General features: G+C 40.4%; 1 protein-coding gene across 2 annotated transcripts in view; it reads left to right on the plus strand.

Moving 5' to 3' along the window:
• The window catches only part of FAM120A (family with sequence similarity 120A), a 130,571-nt gene that overhangs the window by 20,136 nt on the left and 88,611 nt on the right, over positions 1 to 21,824 (plus strand). For both annotated transcript variants that reach the window (XM_050957741.1, XM_050957742.1), the window contains exons 3-7: positions 875 to 957; positions 17,943 to 18,071; positions 18,615 to 18,711; positions 20,528 to 20,625; positions 20,926 to 21,209. In XM_050957741.1, coding sequence (XP_050813698.1) covers positions 875 to 957; positions 17,943 to 18,071; positions 18,615 to 18,711; positions 20,528 to 20,625; positions 20,926 to 21,209 — 691 coding nt within the window. The remainder of the gene's footprint in view (positions 1 to 874; positions 958 to 17,942; positions 18,072 to 18,614; positions 18,712 to 20,527; positions 20,626 to 20,925; positions 21,210 to 21,824) is intronic.

Below are 21,824 nucleotides of genomic sequence, written 5' to 3' on the forward strand. Positions count from 1 at the left end.
GTGCTGTTCACTGCAGTGGCAGACAGAATGAAAGGTCGCTCAGTGTCTGCTCAGAGGATTTCGTCCTGGATCACGGCCTGCATCTGCTACTGCTATAAGCTGGTGAGGGCGTCTCCGCTGGTGATTGTGACAGCACACTTGAGTAGGGTACAAGCGTTGTCAGCAGCCTTCTTGGCACAGGTACCAATCCAAGAGATCTGGTCGTCTGTTCATGTGTTCCCGTCTGATTATGTGCTTACCCAACAAGCTCGAGACAACACTGGCTTTGGCAGAGCAGTGCTGCAAGCTGCAAGACTGTGAACTCTGAGCCCACCTCCATTGATGCTGCTTATGAGTCACCTAGAATGGAATCGATATGAGCAAGCACTCGGAGTTACCTGCCTTTTGTAACTGTTGTTCTTCGAGATGTGTTGCTCATGTCTATTCCATTACCTGCCCTCCTACCCCTCTGTTGCTGGCAAGAAGGAACTGAGTGAGAGGGCGTAGGGCCAGCGGCGCCTGATATACCGCTGCATGAGCGTGGCACTCAAGGGGGCGCCATAACTGGCCTTAGGGATTCTGCTAAGGCAAAAATCTCCAACCGTGCACATGCGTGCGTGCCCACCTAGAATGAAATGGACATAAGCAACACATCTCAAAGAACAACAGTTACGAAAGGTAGGTAACAGTTTTTTAATTAGGCTTTATGAAATAATAGATTTGATTACAAACTTAATTCCTCCCCTGCCCCCTAGGATAAACCTGTATGTATTTGGGTTTAACTGCAAATCTGCTTTGCTGCATCAATCAGTTTTGCTGCAGAATCAGTTTATACAAAGTGTTTGATTTTTAAAGGTGTACTTTTTTTAAAAGTTCTGCATGTTGTATATTCTAGGTAATCACATTCTTCCTGATGAAGATTTGGCTTCCTTTCATTGGAGTTTACTTGGTCCAGAACATCCACTAGCTTCACTTAAGGTACAAACCTAATCTGATTTTTAGCAGTTAAACATTATAGTCCATTATAGCAACAAACCATAGCAGTTTGTGCTTCATAGGCAGCTGATTCACAACTTAAGTGCTTTTTGAGGTACAATAATGAAGACTAGGCACCTTCAGCTCCTCAGAAATACACCAATAGCTTTCTAATGACAATTGGGTGCAAGATATGGTACTTCAGTCTGCACAACTTTTAATGACCTACTTCCACTGTCATTTACCTCAATGCTAAAATTGGCCCCTTATCTGTAATAAAATATACAAAATTTTGAATATGTCATTTAAAAAACCTTTTAAATTACTTTGGACATCTAATTCCTCTGATTTCCCATGAGTTTGGCTGTCCTGTCTGTAGCAATTCATGGCTCAGTGACTGGTTTAATTCTTACTTTCTGTTAAATACTAACATAAGAACCTTTTTCTGCTGAGAGTTAAAAGTAGTAATAATCCAAAAACTGCTGCTGATAGGGCAGCTGGGTTCACTGGGAGATGGAATGATGGCAGTAGTTCAGAACTGTCACTCTTTCCTCCTCTTTACTCCAATTTACTTAACTTCCCCCCTGTCCTGAGCTGTACAGCTTAAGCACTCAACTTTCTGACCTACATTTTAAGTTAAAAATTGCCTTGCATTTTTTTGTGTCAAGTATAGCCTGAAAAAAATGTCAGGCAACTTTTAATGAAAAGCAATTAAAAAAAATCACACACAAAAAAGTTGCTTTACTGTCTCTTGAAAACTGGGGCTGGGTGACCAAAGTAATACTTTGACATGCCACTGCAAGAGAAGTAGCAGTGGCATTTGTAATGGAAACAGTAATTTTCTGTGCCATCCCAGCTAAATGTGGAAGTGGTGGAGCACTTTTCAAGCTAAAGCTTAATTTAAAAATTTAAATTTGGAGATAGATTTAAGGCTCCCAATTCAGTTATTACGCTGAAAAATTAGGGGAGGAAGAGAGGGACTCCTGTTTCTTCAGAATAATCTTTTAGTCCACTGGTTCTTAAACCATCGTTGGGAAACCATCAGAGACCCACAAAGCCTTTCTCCATCTCTTTAGCTAGATTGTTGGGGAGGGTTATTGATCCATGAAAGGATCATTCTGTGATGAAGTCCACGGAATGGAAAAAAGTGGAATCAGTAGTTAGTTTAGTGGAAGAGAAATCCTTAGAGTTGTATAAATCCATCTTTGTTTTGTTATTTAAAAAGGCATAGCGATTTTCCTTTTTGTTTGAGAGCCCAGATATCTACCCGTGGGAGCTGATTTACAGGTGTAACATTACTCACAGTCAAAATAGCCAATTCAGAATATGGCTTTGAATAATATGACCACAGTCATGTTCCATAAGATACTTGCCAAATATATGCTAAATTTTACTTGGTTATTATGAAAGCAAAATCATTTTAATTAACATGTATTCCGCCTTGTTTTGCTTTTAAATTCACTTTATTCTTTATTTAAAAGACTCTAGTCAGAGGAGGGAAAGGTTTTTTTTTTTTTTTTACTCTTCAGTTTCTCTCAACAGCTTTTTTGCCTTTTCATTTGACAGATATTGCGTTCCTGAGTTTCCAAGAGAACTTACTTAACATGGCTTAACATCTTTAGTTCCATTTGACATAGTAGCATCAGTGATGTCATTGCAACTCTAGGAGTAGTGGGTTTTTGGTTAACTGCAGATATGGCAAAACCAAAACACAACATTTATAATTTTTCCAGACACTACAAAAACAAACCAACCAACCCTGCCAGGCACATTTACAAGCCATAGACTTAATAAGATGAGAGGGGCTAGGCACTGTCTAGGTCTTGGAGCAATGACCTTGGTGAAAAGCCTGGTGTCTCGTTCAGATGCTGGAAGTAGGAAGGTGCTGTGATTCCAAACCAGGTCACTATACCTGGATTCAGCTTGGGAGCTCAGAGTGGTTTTTGTGTGGTTTTTTTTTTTTTTTTTTTTTTTTTGGCATCAGTTTATGGCCACTGTGAATTTTTATTTGGCACCCCCTATAGCTGCAAGAAGCAGGGACCTTTCATTCCCTTTCATGAAAATTTGGGATTTAGAAAATCTCCTGTCATTTTAACAGTGTGAAGACAGTGTCTTTTTTTTTTTTTTTTTTTTTTTTTTTTTTTTTTTTTTTTGAGGTGCTGGTTACCTTTACTTCCTTTGACTTTAGTTGGAGCGCCTCAGCACTTCAGAAAACTAGAACCGTTTTTTTTATCAAGAAAAACAGAGACTTGATAAATTAGGGTCCCTTGAGTTGTTTTCTTTGTGACATTCTCTGCCCTTTTTATTATGCAGTAGCAAAGTAATAATGCTATAAAGAATGAAGCTTTACTTATCAGCCCACTCAGAAGCATGAAATAGAGGCAAAACAAGCACCAATGTTGTTGGATAACATTTAATAATGGTACTTTCTCCAGTGTGCCCAAGAATTAGCAGGGTGAGGTAGGGGGAAAAAAAACCCTTTTTCAGAGGTTTAACTGGTCGAACCAACTCAACTAGAAGCGTCTTGAGCAATAATTTGTGGAGGTGAGGGAGAAGAATCAAAACTCCAAGCAGTAAAATTCTCAGAAAAGAGAGCCCCCAACCTCTCTTGGCTCCGTTGCTAGCTGTTCACTTCTATAAGGTTTGAATCTTGCTGTTCAGACTTTGCCCTCATTCAGTCAGCTAGAGACAAGTGGACAAAAAGCCTTGTCCTGCAGAGGACCACAGCAAGAACCACTTTCCCTTTGGAAAAGGTGTGGAGTATTGTGGTTAGCTTAAAGGGAAGAGATCTGAACTGCTGTTGCTCCCACAAAGGAACTGTTTAGACCGTAAGCCCTTTGGGGCAAGGGCTTTGGCTGTTTGTGTTTGTAAAGTGCCTGTCACACTTTCAGTGCTACAGATAAATAATCATGTTTGGAATGAATGAGATTAAACATCCTTCTAATCGTTAGAGAGTATGTCCTAAATGGCACCTGGAGCAGGAAACTGATTTTAGGTTGAGACGGGGCAGGAACCACTAGACGCAGTGAGAGAGAGTTCAGCCACAGCGCCTGCCTAAGAAGGCTGGAATCATACTCCTACATTTTTTTCAAATCGAGTAATCTATCATATACTGGGTACAGACTTCTTTTTGAACGGACCTTTCAGGGGAAATAGAGAAGAAAAGAGCTCTTATCTGTGCAAAGACTACTGAGTACCTGAGACATATTTGTAGCACCCAGTGATCAGTCATAATAAGGGCCCTTCTTTTGCAAAAGCCTGGAATGGTCACCTGATTAGAGGATAGAGCATATAGATTCACAGCTCTTCATGTAGAGTTGGGGCTAGGGAAATAGGCACCTTTTCCTCCACTGGACTGATCTTTTTGCCCTGGAATGAGCTGGGCTGGGCAGTCCAAGATAATTTGACACCAGTGAATGGCAGTTTCCTTGTAGGTCTGTAAGAAATGTAGTCCTAGAACCTAGCCCCATTGTTACTTTGCTTCTGAAGGGATTGGCCCCAGGGGGAGGATCTGGCAAAGCTACACTAGATCTGCCATCCTAATTGGAGGTATATTGTACTCCAGCTAAGGCAATTGTAGAGATCAGCTCACCAGACTGTGTGCAGCCACAGGGCTCGGTAAGCAGAGAGGCTGATTACAAAGGTTATATCCTAACCTAAAAGAAATCTAAACGAAAAGTATTCCCTGATGACAGTTTCTGTATCTACCTTAATAGAGCCATAGTCATTTAGGCTGAATAAACAGCTGAGCATAATCCCTGCTTTACAGTCCATTTGAGTCTTTATGGGTCATTGGAAATCTATTTTGAGAGTGGTCTCATCTACCTGGAGATGTTGGACTCTCCTTTGGAATAACAACGATTAAAAAAAAAAGAGTCCTACGCCAGGCATTGAGTTGCTAAGGCTCCTGTGGTTTAGCACGTCCAGGATGTTTAGCCATGTTCTTAAAAGCTCCTTTTTGTTCTCCAGGATCTCCATCTTTCAGATTAAGGGTCCAGGTCAGCTGTTCAATTAGAGTAAAAAGAACCTCCTCTTAAACAGCCTGATCTCCATGGAATCCTAACTCCTCTTCCTTGTGTTGACGTATTCCGTATCCTGTAAATTGATCATCTCCTCTTCAGAAAGCTGAACCCATGGGTATTGTGCACTTCCAGCCTCCAAGATTGGTAGATTCAATTTCAGATAGGTTCCAACGAGCTAGGATTAAGGCCTCTCAGAGGTTATTTTGTGGTCTAAAAATCACTAAATGACAAAGAGCTGACAAAGTAGACTATTTCTGACTGCACCCTTTGATGACAGGAAAGGTTGAAGATGCATGAAAACTAAGGACCATGTGTGTTGCATCTTAATTCAGTTACCCCTAATCTCAGCAAAGGTCCATCTAGCCCAGTATCCCGACAGTGGCCAATGCCAGGTGCCCCAGAGGGAATGAACAGAACAGGTGATCATCAAGTGATCCATCCCCTGTTGCTAATTCCCATCTTCTGGTAAAGAGGCTAGTGACACCATTCCTGCCCATCCTGGCTAATAGCCATTGATGGACCTGTCCTGTTTGATTGGGAACATGGATATTGCCACGTCTGATCAGAACAGTGTTCTATCTAATGCAGTATCCTATTTCTGACAGTGGCAAGTAGCACATGCATATGGAATAACCAGCCACAGGAGAAATTTCTTTTATAAACTGTAAGTTTGAGTTTGGCTTAGGCACTGAAACGTGGGTTTATTTCCCTTAGGGGAAAAAATCAAATATAACTAGACATTCTCCTGATTTGTATCAGTGTCTGATTTTTTTTTAAACCTTCTAATTTTTTTGTCTTGGTATCTTGTGTCAGTAAGTTCCATAGGTAAATTATGTATCATATGTTTGGGGGGAAATATTTTCTTTGTATCATATTTAAATACCTTTTAAATTCCATATGAATACCTCACTGTTTTTGTACTTTGGGTGCTTTTGTTTATCCTCTCATTTTACCTTGGAGCAATGACAAGATTGCTGCTGAGGGGGGTGTAAAGCACTCTTACCCCCGCACCCCCCAGTGGAACACTTTACTTTAAAGGCTTTTAAAAAGGACACTGTCATCTTAATCTGCCTTCTGCTTCCATCTCATAGTTCTTTATCATCAACATGACGAGATCTTTCTCATGCATTGCTTTCCATACAACTTCTTAGAGTTCTCTCCGGTAGAAATGTTTTTTCCTCCTCTCTTCTTTCTCCACCTTCCTCCCACCCCATAGATTCTAGCAGGGGTTTTCTTTCAGCTAGTGGAGGGAGGTCTTCATTTCTTAACTTTCCCCATCTCATTTTCTACTGCTGGAAAAGACGTTCTTCTCACTCCTTTTCCTTCTCTTCAGGAAAAGGACACTTATTCTCACCTCTGAAATCAGGCTGAGTAAACTTCCTGTCAGTTAGGTCTGGTCTGCACTTAAATTTTAGGCTGATATAGGGCTTGTCTACACTATCCACTGGATTGGCGGGTAACGATCCAGCGGGGGTCGATTTATCGTGTCTAGTATAGACGCGATAAATCGACTGCTGAGTGCTCTCCCGTCGACTCCAGTACTCCACCAGAACAAGGAGCGCAACCGGAGTCAATGGGAGAGCATCAGCTGTCGACCTACTGCAATGAAGACACTACGGTAAGCAGATCTAAGTATGTCGACTTCAGCTATGCTATTCAAGTAGCTGAAGTTGCGAATCTTAGATTGACCCTGCACGGTAGTGTAGACAAGCCCATAGTTACATCAGTGATGGGTGTGAAAACACCATGCCCTTGAGCAATGTAGCTATGCTGACCTAAATCCCAATGTAGCTGCAGCTAGGTCCACAGGAGAATAATTCCGTCAATATAGCTACTGTCACTTTGAGTGGTGGAGCTCTTACATGGATGGACAAAACCCTTTAATTGGTGTGGGCTGTATCTGTGCTACGAGGTTATGCTGTCCTAGCTGTATAGTCCCTGCAGTGTAGGCATGCCTTTAGAGAGTGTTGCTGAAGACATGAGGTAGTGGTGGCATACATGTGCTTCATGGGTGCTCAGCATGTACCTAGAACATGTTCTGGGACCCATTTGGTTGTAAACGCAAGCAAAGAATTTTTATTTTTAGGCTTAAAAAGTAAAGTGGATATACACTGCTCACCTGCCATTCAAATGGATTGTTGTAGTGCAGGGGTAGGCAACCTATGGCACGCGTGCCAAAGGCGGCACTCCAGCTGATTTTCAGTGGCACTCTCACTGCCTGGGTCCTGGCCACCAGTCCAGGAGACTCTGCATTTTAATTTAATTTTAAATGAAGCTTCTTAAACATTTTAAAAACCTTATTTACTTTACACACAACAATAGTTTAGTTATATATTATAGACTTATTTTTATGTTAAAATGTATTGCTGGCACGTGAAACCTTAAATTACAGTGAATAAATGAAGACTTGGCACACCACTTCTGAAAGGTTGCTGACCCCTGCTGTAGTGAAACATAACACATGAACACTGAACAGTAGTTCAGGAGGTAAAGACTTCTGAATCCAGTTGAAACGATATGAGGACTTAAATAGATAGAATATGAATTCAGGCCTAGGCACAGATTAACATCCTTAGCCTTACAAAAGTTCAATGGAATCATTAATTACTACAAGTTGTTAGGATTTCGGTTTTTCAGACCCTCCAAAAGATGGTTTATTAGCTTACTCCTTATCACAGAATCTTATACCTGGGCCTTGTGTTTTGTGGAGTATTATTTGCTCTGCACTTACTTCCCATGACACTGAATTTTTGCTGTAGTTCCATCACTTATATATGATGTGATATTAGCTACTCTGACCATTTATTTGGTTTCATACAATTATTTACCACAAATAATTCCCATTAACATTAAATTCAGGTTTAGCCCATGGTTTTATTATTTTCTGGTACCATTGTCTTGGAAAGTGTTTGAATTCCTTTCATCCAACAGTTTTAGAATAAAATTAAGTTAAATACCTGACTTCTGCAGCAGCAACAGAGTATATGTTGAAACTCCTTTGTGGACTTTTATGGATTTCAGGTAGAGGATGAAAATTAAACCTGTTCCAGGATTAGAGTTCTGCTTCTGAACTACAAGTCTCCAGGTGTGAAGTCACTACCTTCCACAATATTATCAGAGTACTGTAGTTACATTGGAAATATTGTGGTACTATTTTTGGATAAAGTGTATCTTATGCTGATGTAATGCATTTTTATCTTATGGCTGTAGGACTTGTGGTGATGAATTCTGGCTCAGTTTCTGACAAAATGTATATGTAGAATTAGTTTCCTTGCCCTTCTTAATCTTTCTAAAATGTACCAATAAAGCACTTTCCTATTCTCTTCAAATCTGGAATGTGAAGAGGAGCTGAGAAGAGATTAATAAAAGCGGGAGTTTTCTCTTTGGAAAAGAGATAAAGGGGGGATATAAAATCATGATTGGTGTGGAGAAAGTAAATAAGGAAATGTTATTTACTCCTTCTCATAACACAAGAACTAGGGGGTCACCAAATGAAATTAATAGGCAGAAGATGTAAAACAAACAAAAGGAAGTATTTTTTTCACATGATGCACAGTCAACCTGTGAAACTCTTTGCCAGAGGATGTAAAATCATAGATTATTAGAGTTGGAAGGGACCTCAGGAGATCATCTAGTCCAACCTTCTGCTCAAAGCAGGACCAATCCCCAACTAAATCCCCAAATGGCCCCCTTAAGGATTGAACTCACAACCCTGGGTTTAGCAGGCCAATGCTCAAACCACTGAGCTATCCCTCCCCTCCATGTTATGAAGGCCAAGACCATAACAGGGTTCAAAAAATAACTCCATCATAAGCTGGTATGTTTATAAGCCGACAACCCTCCCCTTCCCAAGATGGATAAGTAAAAATGGAAAATTTTTATGACCCATTCATAAGTCGACCCTGTAATTCAGAGGTTGGGTGCCAAACTTTGGCTCCCGGGCCATCAGGATAAGCTGCTGGCAGGCCAAGACGGTTTATTTAACTCGAGCGTCTGCAGGCACGCAGGTAAAGCTAAGTAAACAAAGTGTCCCGGCCTGTAAGCTGCCTTTCCTGATGGGCCAGGACAGCAACTGGTGCTGAAATTTTTTTTTTTGGGAGGAAGAGAAGCTGGGGGTCTGGGGAGTAACCCCTGTGACCACCACAGACATGACTCCACCCCTAGCCCGGGACCCCCACTCTCTCCCCATCCGATACCTTCCCACCTTACCTGGGGCAGGCCAAGGGGAAGATGTCTTTGGCCTGGCTGCAGTCTGCTCTGGCGGGCCAGACCGGGCGGCGCGGCCACAGCCTGCTAGCCCCGGAGCTGCAGCTGCTTCAGAGGCTGAGGGGGAGAGCAATGTGGCCAGAAATGGAGAGACTCTAGCCCTGCCTCTTCCCTTCTGACTCTGCGGGCTGTGCTGCCTCTCCTTGCTTCCTCTGTTGGTGGGAGGGGCTATGTCCCACCTCTCCCTCTCTATACTCATTTATACGCCAACCCCCTTCTCTGATGCTTCCTTTTTTTACTAAAAAAATTCAGCTTATGAATGAGTATATGCAGTAGTTAAATTCACGGAGAATAGGTCCGTGGATGGCCAGGGATTTTGCCAGGAATTGGGAATGGGCGACGGGATGGATCACTTGATGATTACCTGTTCTGTTCATTCCTGCTACGGCACCTGGCATTGGCCACTGCTGGAAGACAGGACACAGGGCTAGATGGACCTTTGGTTCTGAACCAGTTCTTCTGTGAACTTTTATGTTTTCAATTGGAAAAGAAACCAGGACCCTTCCCAAATATTTTCCATTTAAAACCTCTTTCCCCTATATCTCCTGTTTAGGAGACCTTATCTGGGTGAGAAGAAACTACTTGATGATTATTCAGTAAATTATGATTTCAAGGCTTATGACTTTGGTTTGAAACACGCTGAGAGTATCATAAGAAATAAGTTTGTGTTAAACCACTTACAATTTTTAATTTTTTTGCTGCTGACACTGTTTCCTAATTTTTCTTTGCTTCTACTGTTTACTAACTTCTCAACTAGTCTATTCTTTAAATGTCCTTATTAATAAACTTTGTATTTAGAAGTTTTTACAGTTTCTTTGAATAGAAAATTTCAGAGTTTACATTCTAGTGAAAATGACACTGATGGTTTAAAAGGTTCTTGGTGTACATAACAAAGCAACTTGACCTTTTTTGCTAAGATCAGGAAACAGCTTTTACTTATATTTAATTTTGAGAGAGATTTGAATTTTTATTCTCAAATTGCTTTCTTAAAAGCTGTTGAAATATTAGATTCACTCTGTATGAGTAACTGTTTCCTGTCCCCATATATAGACTGGATGATTGTTAAAATAAAATCCAGATATGTGCAGGCGTCTCTAAATTTGCAGTATGTATTTATAAAGGGCTCTCATTTTGACAGTTAAAATGCTCACGTGAGCTGTTTGTGAAGTACAGTAACTGTCCTGCAGTTCTCAGTATTTGTTAACGAATTACTCATATCAGAATGACTACACAGCTGAGGTTCTTGTGTTAAGCTTCTGAGCATGCCCACTGTTGTGAACTAGATATTTCCAGGGTCTGAATGGGATGCTTGTATACTTACATTCTGTGCCCTCTCTCCTCACAAACCTGGCTTCTTGAAGTTTATTAAATATTACTGTGTTCTGGAAGTTATATAGAATTAAAGTGGATCACTTGCTTTCACTCAGCCTAATGGATTTGTAAGGAAACATTGCAGAAAAATGGATGTCAGTTTAAGCAATAATTTAAATAATTTAAAACATGCTTCTCCGTATCCCTCATTTCTGATGAGAATGAGGACAACAAATGTGCTGAACTCAAGTAATTAGCATAAAATAAAAAGTGTCCAATTTAGCAATCAGTACAGTTGGTTCCATAAAGGACTACAATAACTTTGGTTGGTTCACAGCTTTTTGTGTTCTGCTTTTGGGTCTGGAGTGGACTATGTTGGGAAAGCTCTTGGCAGCTTGTGTAGCTTTTTCCAATCACAGCAACCCACCTCTACTGGGCTCAGCTGGAGAACATGGTTAATCTTTTCCTCAGGTTTTTGTTGTGGGTGTTGGAGAAGGGTTGCATATTTTCATTTTGATTGGTTCTATTACCAGATCTGTTTTTCAGGTGTCAGTTTTTAGTTCATGGGTTCAGAACTGCTTTTCCTCTGGTATCCAGTAGATGGCATCAATGTACTACAAATGCTTCTGAATCCTTTTTTTGTCGGCAGAGGTTCCATTCTTATTCCAGCATCAGACTCCCATGAACAGTTAGTGTTCCAAGTTTATCCTTGTGTATATCAAATATTTAACCACTCTTCACTGTGTTTGTGCTTACACTAGCATGAAATACACAGAATAGAGGTTGGCTTTTGTTTGAGTATACAGGTTGGTGAATGTGCATTAGTTTTGCAGTAGTGGTACTTTAAAAAAAAAAAGGCGAGGGAGTGGGAGTTCAAAATTCTGGGGCAAATCCTTTCAAGATTAGTAATATTTACTGTTCATTGACTCCTAGTACTACAGATGTTGACATGGGTGTGTTTAGTAATTGTTACCTTGTTTAATCTGAAATGGAGACAACATCTATGTAGGGATGTTTTGAGTGAAAGTCGCTTCCATATTTTTTTTAATTAGAAAGCATTAATGTGATTTGACTAGCTGGTTGTAACTGCCTCCTAATTTCATGTGGTTAGTCCAGGAGGGTTATTCAGAAGCCATAAGAAGCGACAACCATGAGTTTATTATTTAAGGATTTTAATCCTCAAGACTTATCTGAATTGATGATGGAGCTGCGAGGGGCGGGAGGTGGGCAGTGGTTCTCTTTGACTCCAAGGGTAGAACTGAGACTAGAACCAAGCAGAGTAATTTTGCCAGAGAAGATGATCTTCCACTCTACCTCAGGGGTGATTACTCAGCCTTAACCAGAGATGAAAGTTCATTCTCTGCTACACAGAGTTTCTGCAAGGTGCAGTGAAGGTGGGGGACCAATAGAGAGTTGATCATAACTCCCTGATTTTCTGGCCAGGGTTAGACTAATGGCTGCTCTAAACTCTACCAGCTTGCACTGGTCCCCAAAGATTGGTTGTCCTGAAGTTCTCCCACATACATGTGTATAGGGATGTGTGTGTGTGGGAACAGAGGTTCCCAAGGGCTTGCCCCTGGGAATTTCCAGAGTGCAGTCTACTTAACCCATGCACTTATGCCTGTGAAGGTCGATGTAGGAGCCAACTATCCAATTTCTACACCTGTTTGTGGCTCCTCTATGTCAGGGGACTCACCATCTGGGAAGCTTTGCTAGTTTTCTCACTTTGTGACACCTGAATGATGCAAAGGAGATGAGCAAACCAATACAGCCCAGAAACTTTTCCCTTGGTATGACAAAGCAACAGAAGCTTTCTGCCCTGTTTCCACTGAACTCTGACATTATTGCTACCCTTAGATACAGGCAAACCTTATCTCACGCGGGGGTTCCATTCCGCGGTTAGCGCATAAAGCGAAAATCGCGTATACTCAAAATTACATCCCCAAGCCCTTTAAATCCTGCCCGCAGCTCCGGTGGCTGGGCCAGGGCGGCATTTAAAGGGCTCCTCTGGGCTCCCCGTGCTGCCCCGGCCCGGCCCCCGGAGCTGCGGGCGGGATTTAAAGGGCTCCATCAGGCTTCCCACCATGGTGGGGAGCCCGGAGGACCCTTTAAATCCCGCCCACAGCGTTGGCAGCTGGGCTGGGGCTGGCTTTTAAAGGGCCTGGAGCTCCATGGTGGCTGGAGCCTCGGGCCCTTTAGTTCACCCCAGGGGCTACGAGCCACCTCTGCAGCTGGGAGCCCCCTGGGTGATTTAAAGGCTGGGACTCCCAGCCACAGCTCGTGCCCCAGGACTTTTAAATCTTGAGGCCACGCCTCTTCCGCTTGAGGCCACCCCCAACTCCAGCCCTACAGTGTAAAGCTGAAATCGTGCATGTTAAATGCACGTAAGTTGCGACAGACCTGTATTGTGGAAGAGGAGCTACATAGGGTGGTGTTATTACCATATCTTCTTTGGTTTTTTCATTCAGAGAGAGGATCTTTTGCTGCACAATCTGAAGCTACTCTTGGCTTCTCAGACCTCTTGGGACCAAAGTTCTCATGGAACTGGATTTCCATATGCCCTGAGGGCCTGATCCAGTACCCGTTGAAGTCAGTGGGGAGTCTTTTCTTTCGATGAGAAGGCTTGGAGCAGTCTCCTCTATTTTGCAAGTTCCATGAACAGCTTCCATCAGCATGGGCCAGAGACAAATCTATGGTCCTTATGACCCAAGTAGCAAACTTCAGAGAGAGGGACCATCTGTTGAGCAAAAGTCCCTTACCTAATCAAAAAGCTAGAGAATATGGGAGTTGTGCACATTTTTTTTTCAAAGGAAGGGTTGAAAATAACATTCCCAGGCATTAGGATCAAAGACATAGGGAGGCATTCAAACAGTTACAAAACAGATCACACATTCTCCAGTTCTGAATTGTTTGGTCAAGTGCCCAACCATGTTCTTCAGAATACATTGGGACAACTAAATGTGCAGGAAGAGCAGCCAGTTGTGTTTGCATTGAGCTGTCTAAATGGAGTAGAAAGAAACCACACCAGTTTGCAAATGAGATAGTGGCAATTGGTAATTCAAAGCACCTTCCTCTCTATCCAGTTTTTAACTTTAAGCATCTAAATTCTATGATTCTGTAAATCCTTGCAAAATTGGAGCCAAAGTGATTTATTAGTCTAGCGTGGTTCAGCAACGTGGGTTTTGCCCACATGCTCAGGGTCTTAATGATTGCCATATTTGGGGTAGGGAGGGAATTTTGCCAGAGACCCTGAGAGATTTTTGCCTTCCTCTGCAGCACAGGGCACGGGTCACTTGCAAGTTGCAACTATTGTAGATGGTGAATTCTCTGTAACTTGAAGTCTTTAAACCGTGATTTGAGGACTTCAGTAACGCAGCCAGCAGTTAAGGCTGTCGTACAGGAGTGGATGGGTGAGGTTCTGTGGCCTGTAATGTGCAGGAGGTCAGACGAGATGAACATGATGGTTCCTTCTGGCCTTAAAGTCTATGAATCTATGAACAATGTCAGGTTCCTACACGTATGTGTGAGAGTATATTATAAGAACATAAGACTAGCCATATTGGGTCTGAAGAATGGTCCATCTAGCCCAGTATCCTGTCTTGCAACAGTTGCCAGTGCCAGATATATTAGAGAGAATGAACAGGGCAATTGCAGAGTGATCCATCCCCTGTCATTCAGTCCGAGCTTCTGACAACCAGAGGTTTAGAGGTGTCGAGAGCATGGAGTCATGTTCCTGACCATCTTGGCTAATATTCATTGATGGGGTGAGGGATAGCTCAGTGGTTTAAGCATTGGCCTGCTAAAACCAGGGTTGTGAGTTCAGTCCTTGAGGGGGCCATTTAGGGATTGGGGCAAAAATCCATCTGGGGATTGGTCCTGCTTTGAGCAGGGGGTTGTACTGGATGACCTCCTGAGGTCCCTTCCAACCCTGATATTCTATGCTCCATGACCTTATCCAGTTCTTTAAAACACCCTATTATACTTTGGGCCTACACAACATCCCTGGCAATGAGTTAACACTGTGCATTGTGTGAAGTACTTCCTTCTGTTTGTTTTAAACTTGCAGCCTGTTCGTTTAATTGGGTGACCCTTGGTTCGTGTATTGTGTGAAGGGGTAAATAACACTTCCATATTTGCTTTCTCCAAACTATTAATGATTTTAGAGACTTCTATCATATCCTACCCCCACCATAATCTTCTCTTTTCTAATATGAACAGTCCCAGTCTTTTTATTTTCTCCTCATATGGAAGCTGTTCCATATTCCTAATGATTTTTGTTGCCATTCTTTGTTCTAATTCTAATACAGGTGCCCCCCCCAACTTACACAGTTGTTCCATTCCAGAAAGCCTTGCATAACTCGAATTTTGCATAAGTCAGAAACGTATACCTGTATGTTACGCAAATATTTCGGCAACTCGAAAATCCTATTTCTGGCTTATGGAACTTTTTCCGTAAGTGCGAATTTGCGTAAGTTGCATCTTGCATACCCAGGGGAGTGTCTGTATCTTTTCTGAGATAGAGCAATCATAACTGTACACAGTATTCAAGGTTTGGGCATACTGTGGATTTATATAGTGGCACTATATTTTCTGTCTTCTTGTCTGTCCCTTACCTAATGTTTCCTACTATTCTGTTCGCTTTTTTGACTGCTGCTGCACAGTGAGCAGATGTTTTCAGAGAACTATCCACAATGACTCCAGGATCTCTTTCTGAGTGGCAACAGCTAATTTAGACCCATCATTTTGCATGCATAGTTGAGATTATGCTTTCCAATTTGCAGTATTTTGCACTTATCAACATTGAATTTCATCTGCCATTTTGTTGCTCAGTCGCTCAGTTTTCTGCAGTCCCTTTGTAACTCTTCCCAGTCAGCTTTGGGCTTAACTATCTTGTATAATTTAATCTCGTCTGCTAACTTTATCACTTCTCTGTAAACCGCCTTTTCCAGACAATTTATAAACAAGTTGAACAGCACTGGGCCCTGTACAGATGCTTGGTGGACCCTGCTTTTTATCACTTTGCATTGTGATAAACAACAGTTTATTCCTACCCTTTGTTTCCTATCTTTTAACTAGTTGCTGATCCATGAGAGGACCTTCCCTTTTATCGCATAACTCCTTACTTCGCTTAAGAGCCTTTGATAAGGGACCCTGTTGAAGGCTTTCTGAAAGTTCTAGTACATATATCCATTGGATCACCCATGTCCATATATTTGTTGGCACCCTCAAAGAATAGTAATAATTTGTGAGGCATGATTTCTCTTTACAAACGCTGTGTTGACTCTTCCCTAACATATGTTCATCTGTATGTGTGATAATTCTGTTCTTTACTCTAGTTTCAACCAATTTTTCTGGTACTGAAGTTAGTCCTATAATTGCCAGGATCGCCTCTAGAGCCCTTTTAAAAAATTGGTCATCTTCCTGTGGTTTTTTTTGTTTGGGGTATACACCCCTATTGTGGTGTTTTTAAATAGTTTCCTGGCAGCTTGCAGGCATGTCACTTTTGTGACTGTTCCTTTTCATTTTTGTTTAACTAGCTTCATTTTTGTGTTCCCCTTTTTGAAGTTAAATGCTACTATGGTGGGTTTCTTTGGTATTTCCATCCTACAAAGATGTTACGCTGAAGTACATTATGATTGCTGTTGCCGAATGGTTCAGCTATACTCACCTCTTGGACTAGATCCTGTGCTGTCCTTCAGACTGCATGTGCGCGCACTTGAGAGAGAGAATTTTAGACAGCCAAACACATCTCTTTACTCACTTTTATGTACAACATAACTTGATTAAAAATCCTTTGTCTTTACCATCACCTGGAATCCAGTTTGTGATACCGAGTTGCATGTGAAGGGTATAGTCCAGGTATATTGCAATACAGGACTTTTGATATTAAGGATTATAAGAGTGTGGCTGCTTTTACAAATTTCTCTATGTCTACTGTCAGAAATAGTGGGGGTTTTTTAGATTTTTGTTTTTTAAGGTAAATATGTAGTTTCTAGGAGAGAAACTGACTGCTGAAATATACTAGGCTGATAAATCACTTAGGCCCCCCTACACACTTACAGAACCTCGCACACATTCCAGAAGTCAAGCACATGAGCAAAATCTTTACAGGATCAAGGCCTTAGCATTGCCTGACGAATTCTTTAGAAGAATCTTAGGCGCATCAACCAGTTGGTAAATGGGTGGCTCACAATTTATTATTTAGTGTTTCAACTTGTTTTTTGAATTCTGAATTAGTCATCATACTAATAGCTATATCTTGCTTCACACCTTTATTTTTAAGAACTGGTAACATGAATTTTTACTCCTTGTAACTAAGAAATAAAATTCCCATTGCCTTTAGGAATATTGAATGTCCTTTATCCCATCCAGTCATTTGTGTACTAAGTCTAAACTTTTGGTGATTGCGTTTTTTTGGATTATTTATACTTACAGCACTTACAGGATCCCAGCCACCATTGGAGGCTCACTGTGGTGTACACAGTGGGAACAAAAATATTAAAAAAAAAAGAAAAAAGAAAAAAAAAGTAGAATCTATTCAGTCTTCAAAAATTAGAAGTGAATGGTCATATTTCTGTTTACCATACATTTTAGGCAATCAGCAAGACCACTTGAAATCAGTGGGGAATTTTATCAAATTCTGTGGACTTTTCTTCTCTCCAGATTTGATTAAATGTTTTGAAGATTTCAGGGAAAACTCTCTGCAAACTTATTTTAAAAACCCTGCAAATATTAAAAATTTTTAGAGCGGCTTGAAATAAAATACGGATTTATTTCAGTCTTGTCTTAACAAGAAATACACACTCCTGAGATCTCTTTTTTCTCTTTCTGTTTTTCAGTTCCTGTACCCAAGGAGATCTTCCTACCCCTCCAGGCTTTTTCTTGCTTGTCCCTCTTAGACTCCTAAATTGAGTACCAAACCTTGTCAAAATTAAATGAGCATTTTTAAAGACTTGAAATCACGTTCCTTTGAGAGATCTTTCAAATGAATGTAACTATAATGCATAAAGCACACTAGCTGGACATTTGCTCTAAAATGTTAAGCAGTAAAATAGTTAGCAATTGTTGACATTTTACATGTTTGTCATTTGTGTTAGAGCTAATATTTAATGGAATTGTATGGGACAATTAATACCCCCCTAGAAGTATTATTGTATCACTTCAAATTTGGAAGGTTATCCTTACAACACAAAGGGGAAAAAAAGTCTGCAGAAAAGTCAAAATACCAGAAATCCACACACTCTGAATCTGCCCTGTAGCTAGGAATTTGTGTTTTAAATATTTATAATGGACCGTCAGACTAGTCCTCAGCTACAAAGCTGAAATGTCTTGGAGCTTTTTTGGAGTTACTTATGCCTATTGGATGTTAACAAGTATGTGTTTTCATAGGTACGTGCACACCAGTTAGTTTTACCACCTTGTGATGTAGTGATCAAGGCTGTAGCTGACTACGTCCGCAATATTCAGGACACCACTGATTTGGATGCCATAGCAAAAGATGTTTTTCAACATTCACAGGTAAAGTAGGGCTGACATAAAAATACATGGGTTTGGTTCAGCTAAAATTGTGCTGTGGATCTTTGCTGAGAACAAATAAAGTTTATATTTCTTGTGTGTGTATATATAATGTCTTGATTGTCAAAACTTAGTATTCAGCAGTTTTGAAAAGAAATACACTTTCCTTGTCTGCACTTAACAGTTGGGTTCATGATTACTGAAATGACACTATATTTTTTCCACCTTGCCATTTAGCTTTACTTATGTTCATTGTCATTATGAGCCCACTCTTATAAAGTTTGCTTTTCTAAGCTTGAAATATGCTTTGTTCCTATGGTGATTGTTAATAAAAGTGGATTTTATATCCAGTCAATCACCATGATGATTATTAAAAAAAATTCTCTATACCAGTGTGCCATAGTAAGATGTTAGTTTGTTGATCCATAGATGTTAAATTTATTTTTGTATGATGTAGCATAGATAAGCATGTTACAATATTATACCATGATGTATAGGTCACATGGGTATATTTGTTTACAAAGCCTGTTTTACTTTTTATTTTAGTCTAGAACAGAAGACAAAGTTACTCGGTTTAAGAGAGCAGTAGCATATTATTCAGCAACTAATAAACCTATGCCATTTCATCCACCACATTACCTAGGTAAGTAACAAAAGTCTGTTTATAAGAAAACTGACGGAGATAATCCTAAATAAAATATAGCGATGTTGAGGAGGTTGTCTTTATATTCATTACCTCTATTTTTTTTTATCAGATTACCTTTAAAAATCCAGTATTCACTGCAGTGGTTTCATTTCTTTTAAAATAGGGTAAACAGATAGGTTGAGCTCATTCCCCAAGTTGAGTTTCCTTTACATCAACAACATCAATCGTCTTTCATCCGAAACAGTGCCTAATTCATTTCTGTGTTGGGAATCTGGATACTTAAACAATTAACAAGTGAAAACTGGTCAGCAACTTCAGCAGGAAAATAGGTGTACTATACTTTTTTCACAAAACAGAGTTCTTGCTTCTCCCAAGTTTTTTCTGAGAGCGATTCCTCCATTGTATGCATGAGGAAATAAAAACACTGAAATTACATGTTTCACAGACATGGTAGTTCATAGTTTAAGTTAACTGTTACCACCAAAGCTTGAATATGCAAATACTAAATGTGACCAAACTATTGTTGTAACTTGGAAAACAGTTTCCTCCCAGCTTACTGTATATCCTTTGTTATAAATGAAGGGCTAGATTAAAAGTATGTTAAGGTTGCAGAGTCAGGTACTCAGAAGTTTACTTGAGCTCAGATATGTTGTGCATTTTTTATCTCTTGGTGCTGCAGGCTGAATGGCGTTGGCAGTCACATGCTACTACAACTCTTCCTTGCAACCCTGACTTAGCTCTGTCCCCATTTATCTACCTTCATTCCTTCTTCCTTGTGCAGTTAACACCCTGGCACTGTGGTCTCCATCCTGCCCTCTGGGTTGCCACTACTTTTGGACTTCTAGCCACTCTTGGGCTCCTGAACAGTAACTCATCTGAAACAGAGCCTGTTTTAAGTCCCCCAAGACCTGCATTAGGGTTAAAATAGCTGAGTGTTTTTCAGTCTGTCAGTTGATTCCATCTCAGCTCGCAATTACAGTTATTGTCACTGATTTTCCTGTTCTGCTAACCCTAATTAACCAATCCACATTGGGTTGGTTGCAAGCCCAGGTTGGTATGGAGAGAAAGTAGTGAGTGCAAGGGAAGCTCTAAGGAGAGGAAGCAGGTGATCTCCAGATAGTTTTCTATTACAGTATGCTAACTACCTTGCATCTTTCTGAGGAAGATGTAAATAAGATTGTTTCTTCTTAACAAAGACAGCATGCTGCTGCTGGCTGACAGTGGTTTTTTCTCTTTTGAATGCTTGTTGGGCAGCCAATATTCGTATAGTTAGTGTCTAGAAACTTAAAACTTCAAGTTCCACTACTTCTACTGTATTCTAGTGGAAACGCAGTATGTTGAGAACGTCAAGCCACTTCCACTGAAGGGTTGTGTGGATTGAGTTCTAGATGTGATGGGATTTGGAGAATAAAAGTAGGCAGAATGATGAGAGAGAAATGGAATCAAAATAGAGAGAAACCAAAACAAGTTAAAATTGACTTGACAAACTACAGAGTTGGAGAGAGAATTATATAATAAAAAAGCAGAAATGAGCTTAGAATGGTAAAAATAGACACTCGGGACTAAAACGAGAACAAATAAACTGTAAGGGCAAAATATATAAATAAATAAAATAACAAGGTCAAGCATAAAACTCAGTGAGGTTTGATTTTTTTTTTTTTTTTTTAAACATATAGATTCGTTACTTAAAACGCATTGGACAACTGCGCTTTGACCAGACTGCATGTGTGGGGATGCGTATATAAAATGAGTACTATTGTGTTTTTCCCCATTTTTATTTCCACTCCTTTTTCCCCATTTGCTACTTAAACAGCCAGACCAAATCAGTTTGGAATGCCTGGGATAGTGCCACCATATGTTCCTTCTCAGATGCTCAACATTCCACAGACCTCTCTACAAGCAAAACCTGTGGCAAGTATTTTCTTTTGCTTTTCTTGACTTAATAACTATTAGAAATGTGGTCTGCTAGACTCATGAAAATCTAGATAAGGAGATAAAAACCTAGCCTGCTTTTCACAATCAGAGTTGATTGATAAAACTCATCTTGTAACTGCAGTGACTTGGTAGACTCCAATGAAAACATTTCTTGTGAGCAGTCTGGAAGGCTGAACTCAAGACGTTTAAAAAAAAAAAGTATTTAAATAACAGAATTCATATTATAACATCAATCTTTTTGTTGTTACCTTTGTTTAAAAAAATAAATTGTATTAGGCCCCACAGATGTCCAGTCAGGGTGGAGCCCAAGGTCCGGGTCCATACCCATATAATCTCGCGGAGCCAGCCATCACCTTGGAAGGAGGTGGGAAAAGTCTTTCTGAGCAGAACAACTACAGTAACATTCCTCATGAAGGAAAACATACTCCATTGTATGAACGATCCTCTCCAATAAACCCAGCTCAGAGTGGGAGCCCCAATCATGTGGATTCAACCTATTTTCCTGCATCATCTACATCATCTTCCTCTGACAATGATGAAGGCAATGGAGGTGCTGTGAAGTAAGTAACGGATGAGATCATTTCAGTAACACTTTACATATTTTGAAATACTTACTCATGAGCAGAACCTTTTTTAGTATCCTTTGAGTACAGGGAAGGCTTGAAGGTTACTGACAGAAAAGTAGTACTTTGTTGGGTCACTGTGGCTGCCAATATATCTGTGTACTCTAGCCATTTTTCTAAAAAACAAAAGACCCCAGCTACTGGCAGGTTTTTTTACCCCACACTTTTTCATTGTTCCCTAAGAAGAAAAATGATGCATTGTGAGATCCTGATAAATGAGAACCTCCTCTCTTCTACTCCACAGTGGAAAAACACCCCCAAAGCATTATATATTAGAGTTCTAATAGATAAAATATAAAACCCTGCTCAACTTACAGTTTTTGCACTTTTATAACTTTGGGGAAATATAGTCGTGCAGTGAAGTTTTGAGTTTATGCAAGGATTAACAATTCTAGAAAGTGACTGATGGCCCTCATCCACAGAACAGATACAGCACAGAGAGTAGCGCTGAAAACTTCATTGTTCTGCCTTACCATTGTGCCTTACCCCTTGCTTGGAGTGAAAAGGTAATTCAGATTAATTCATATGTTCAGGTTTATACTAGATCATTGG

The sequence above is a fragment of the Gopherus flavomarginatus genome, chromosome 6 (genome assembly GCF_025201925.1).
Source record: "Gopherus flavomarginatus isolate rGopFla2 chromosome 6, rGopFla2.mat.asm, whole genome shotgun sequence".
Classification (NCBI taxonomy): domain Eukaryota; kingdom Metazoa; phylum Chordata; order Testudines; family Testudinidae; genus Gopherus; species Gopherus flavomarginatus.